The 3,639-nt window shown below is 41.6% G+C and overlaps 1 protein-coding gene across 1 annotated transcript; it reads right to left on the bottom strand.

The window, feature by feature from the left end:
* Positions 1-2,243: 2,243 nt before the first annotated feature.
* Positions 2,244-3,049, bottom strand: LOC147603939 (uncharacterized). The gene has a single exon (XM_086796183.1). It carries the CDS (start codon positions 2,950-2,952, stop codon positions 2,464-2,466), a length of 489 nt encoding a protein of 162 aa, XP_086652309.1. The 5' UTR covers positions 2,953-3,049; the 3' UTR covers positions 2,244-2,463.
* Positions 3,050-3,639: the final 590 nt, after the last annotated feature.

The following is a 3,639-nucleotide window of genomic DNA, read 5'->3' as shown; positions in this document are numbered from 1 at the left end:
AGATAGAAAGAATAAGCACAATATCAATTGGCCACAACTCGAACGAAAACTTCACAATGTGAAATCTGCATGTCCGCAAATACGACTGAATTATATACCTAGATGAATCCAAGAACATGCCCAAACTCACCTTTTAGGAACGTGCATGTTATATACTCATGGTAGTCAACCCACAAGACTATATAACTATCAACTCCATTATACATAGTAGTATGGACTAGATACTACGACATCCCCACTAGCGTCATCAGTGCCCAATAGTGGGTGTAGAACTATGTATCAAGATATGCTCTCACACGTACTCCACACACACACACACACATAAGAGCATAGATTCACACAAAGCCCTTCGTACTGAGTTGACATTACAGTATCTTATTTCATCTTTGTTAAAAATGTATTGGTCACTTCCTTGAAACCACCTCATCTTTGTTAAAATTTTCTAGAGGCATTGGCCCTTTTGAAAGCTTAGTGCTTTTGCACAAGAAAGAAAAAACTTATTACCATCATTATGTATTCCATAAAATCTCCTCCAGATGCTTTTATCAATCATTACCATGTCTGAAACAAGAAACCGTTGAATCCACCAGTAACCACAAGATTTTTGCACATTCGAGTCAACAATATGACTTCAAAATTTCTCAAAAAAAACTTCCAAAAAAAAAAGCATTGAACCGCCTGTTTAGCTGTGAAACTAGAGCCCATACAGAATTCAACCAGAAAAAAAGAACTCCAAGAATGTAAGTGCACGCCATAACAAGATTTCATAACAACATTTTTGATACTTAACGACACTCCAACATTCTTCATAACAGCAAAGCTACTGGCATTTAATCATACTTTGTATTTGGCAGCTAATCTTGGTTCTGCCATTTGATAATCTATAACTTACACCTTAAACTCACTGCTGACACATCCTAAATGCAGTTATACACCCCTTATGAAGTGTATAGGGATCAGAAATCAAATCTATTTAGTGGAAAAAAACAACTATTATTTGGCAAAGAAAATCCACAGGAAAACTTGTTGGGCATAAGCACCCTATGCAGACCAACCAAGTCTTCATGCAAACTTGAAGTCAATACAGAATATGTAGTCCAATTTCAAGAGAACGTAGATTCTCACTTCATAATCAAAGTAAGGCTTAAATGACAACTCGCAATGCACGCGTAAAAGTCTCTTTGAGACTAACAAGATGGCACTGCTCACAGGTACCGTTAAAAACATGGAAAAGTGGCACCATCAGACACCTTTGATGGCCTCACACTGTTCGCAGCCTGTGTGACTAATGACGCCTCATCAAACCCATTAATGAGAAAGGTGCAAAATGCTAATCAAATATTGAATAATGTGTATCTCTACATTGAAGCTGACAAAAGCAGCTTCGGCAGGTACGATCTCCCACCAGAATAACCCCAATATGTCCTACAAATTAACAATGTTTGTCATGTCTGGCCCAAGATAGACCAATAAACGACCCACTCCTGAGATCTGAGAGACAAGTCAAACTAAGGCTGTCAAGCTCCATTCCTCAGAATCCCCATGTTAGTTCTAAACAGAGGTGTTCCTTAGACGAGGACTTCAATATCAATGGCATATTGCAGCATTCAAAGTCACGAAAGTGCATATGTAGGTATGTGCATGAATGCACACCTTTGTGCACAATTCATGTAAAGAGGTTCGATAGGTAAAAGAAGTCTGAGGGTTTGAGTGGGTGAGGCTAACACTTCTCTCTCTCTCATATCCCAACTTCCACCCTAAACCTTTCCTTGACAATCAGTATCCTTTCCCCTCTACATTCCTAGCAAACTTTTTCCCTTTCATACCACACTTTTTTGAGGTGCTCATGGGCACTTGTTAAAACTTGCCCCTGACAGCAGGTAAACGTCTCCGCTTTACAACCTGTAAACTACACTTTTTCGAGGTGCTGATGTGCACTGTGTATGTCCTTATAAAATTTGCCCCTAACAGCACAAAATCTAAAGCTTTCTCTACAGTATTCCTTGCCAAAAATCTGGTCCATTTCTAGTTGACAAATGGTCAAAATTTCCTCCCAAAACCCCCCATACTCTTTAATGGATCAAAATCCCTACAGGTTCTGACACCACATGCAAACCCTAGGCATTTTTTCTATTACACAGAAACCTGGACATTCCTATAATCAAAGAATCTAGTGCATGGAAGAAGAGTCATTTCCAAAACAATTCACACAAGGCACCTGTTCATCCAAATGCTAGAAAACACTTGAAAGGCAGCCCATTAAAAGGCCCTGCTTAAAGCTTAGGATTTCCATGTTCATGGACCATACACATCTGTAGTGCCAATGGCTTCAGCATGTACCACTACACTGTCATACAAAATTTGCAGACAAATAAAGGCGTAGGCATACCTGGTGCTATGTGAGATAATGGCGCCTGGCTAATCTTTGACTAAGATGCTAATGGAAGAGGTGGGTCACATGGGTTAATCGGAATCAGAAGGGCTGTAAAGGCAGCTCTCTTCAGGGTCAGTGGGGGGGTCCTCTTCCTCACGCTCGCCATCATCGTCATAGTTGCTATCATCATACATGCCCTCAGGCGGGGCGTTGGCATCGCCAGCACCATCCGGTACAGCGTTGGAATCGCCGGCGCTATCAAAGCTCACATCAGCGCCGTCAGCTTCACCATCATCCTCGCCACCTTGGAATTCGCCCGGAGGAGTGGGAGGGGGGTAAGCGGTCGATGTGCAGTAGCGTGCAAAGGATGGAGCCACCTCCATAGCTGAAGCAGAAGGACTCCGCATCATCGTGATTGTTGGCCGCGGCGTGTGCAAAGGCGATACCACGGGGGCCAGCCGTAGGAAGGGTAGTGGGGGCACAGAGGCGGATTCGGCGGCGGAAGAAGAGAAGAGCCGCCCGCATAAGCGATAATGGGCGATGGCCAAGAAGCCCTGCCGCCTGCAGAACAGCGCCATGGCCCCTCGCAGCAGAACAAACAGATCACTTCTGAACTCAGAAACAGAGGCTTGCTCGAAATTCACTGCACTTTTGAAAGGGCTTAGGGTTTTAGAGGAGGGCTCTCTTTGAGTGCCTTTACACAACAACCCAAAAATGTACTGTTCTTTTCTTTATTAACTACTAGAAAATGAATTCAACACAACCAACATAGAGTTACTTTGATTTCAAAAAAGAATTTAGAGTAATGGAAGGATTCATTACAACAAAAAGAGGGATTAGCGAACTATTATAATTTTCTAAAAGGATATGAAAAAGTGTCGGGACGTAAGCGATGCTATTTTTTCGATGCTATAACTGCCACTATATCCCACGCTATAACCGTCGCTATATCCCACGCTATAAATGTCATTATATCTCACAGTATAAGTGTCAATATTTCTCACGTTATTTTCGTCGTTGAGTTGCACTAATCAAAAATGGCAGCAGCGTTGTAAAAAACATTAGCGTCGCTATTTTCGTTGCTCATCGACGCTGATAAAAAACAACAGCGTTGTTATTTCCGTCGCTCGACGGCGCTGTTAAAAAAAATTTAGGGCAGATTATGGCATTAGCCCCAATCTGTCCCCAAAAAAAATTTAATTCAATATTTTAAAGACAGTTCTAATTTGTACAAACAGATATATTGACATATGAAAATACATTTG

The sequence above is a fragment of the Cibotium barometz genome, chromosome 63, assembly GCF_041138505.1.
Source record: "Cibotium barometz isolate CiBa-2024 chromosome 63, ASM4113850v1, whole genome shotgun sequence".
Taxonomy (NCBI): Eukaryota; Viridiplantae; Streptophyta; class Polypodiopsida; order Cyatheales; family Cibotiaceae; genus Cibotium; species Cibotium barometz.
This window is presented reverse-complemented; position numbering and strand designations above follow the sequence as displayed.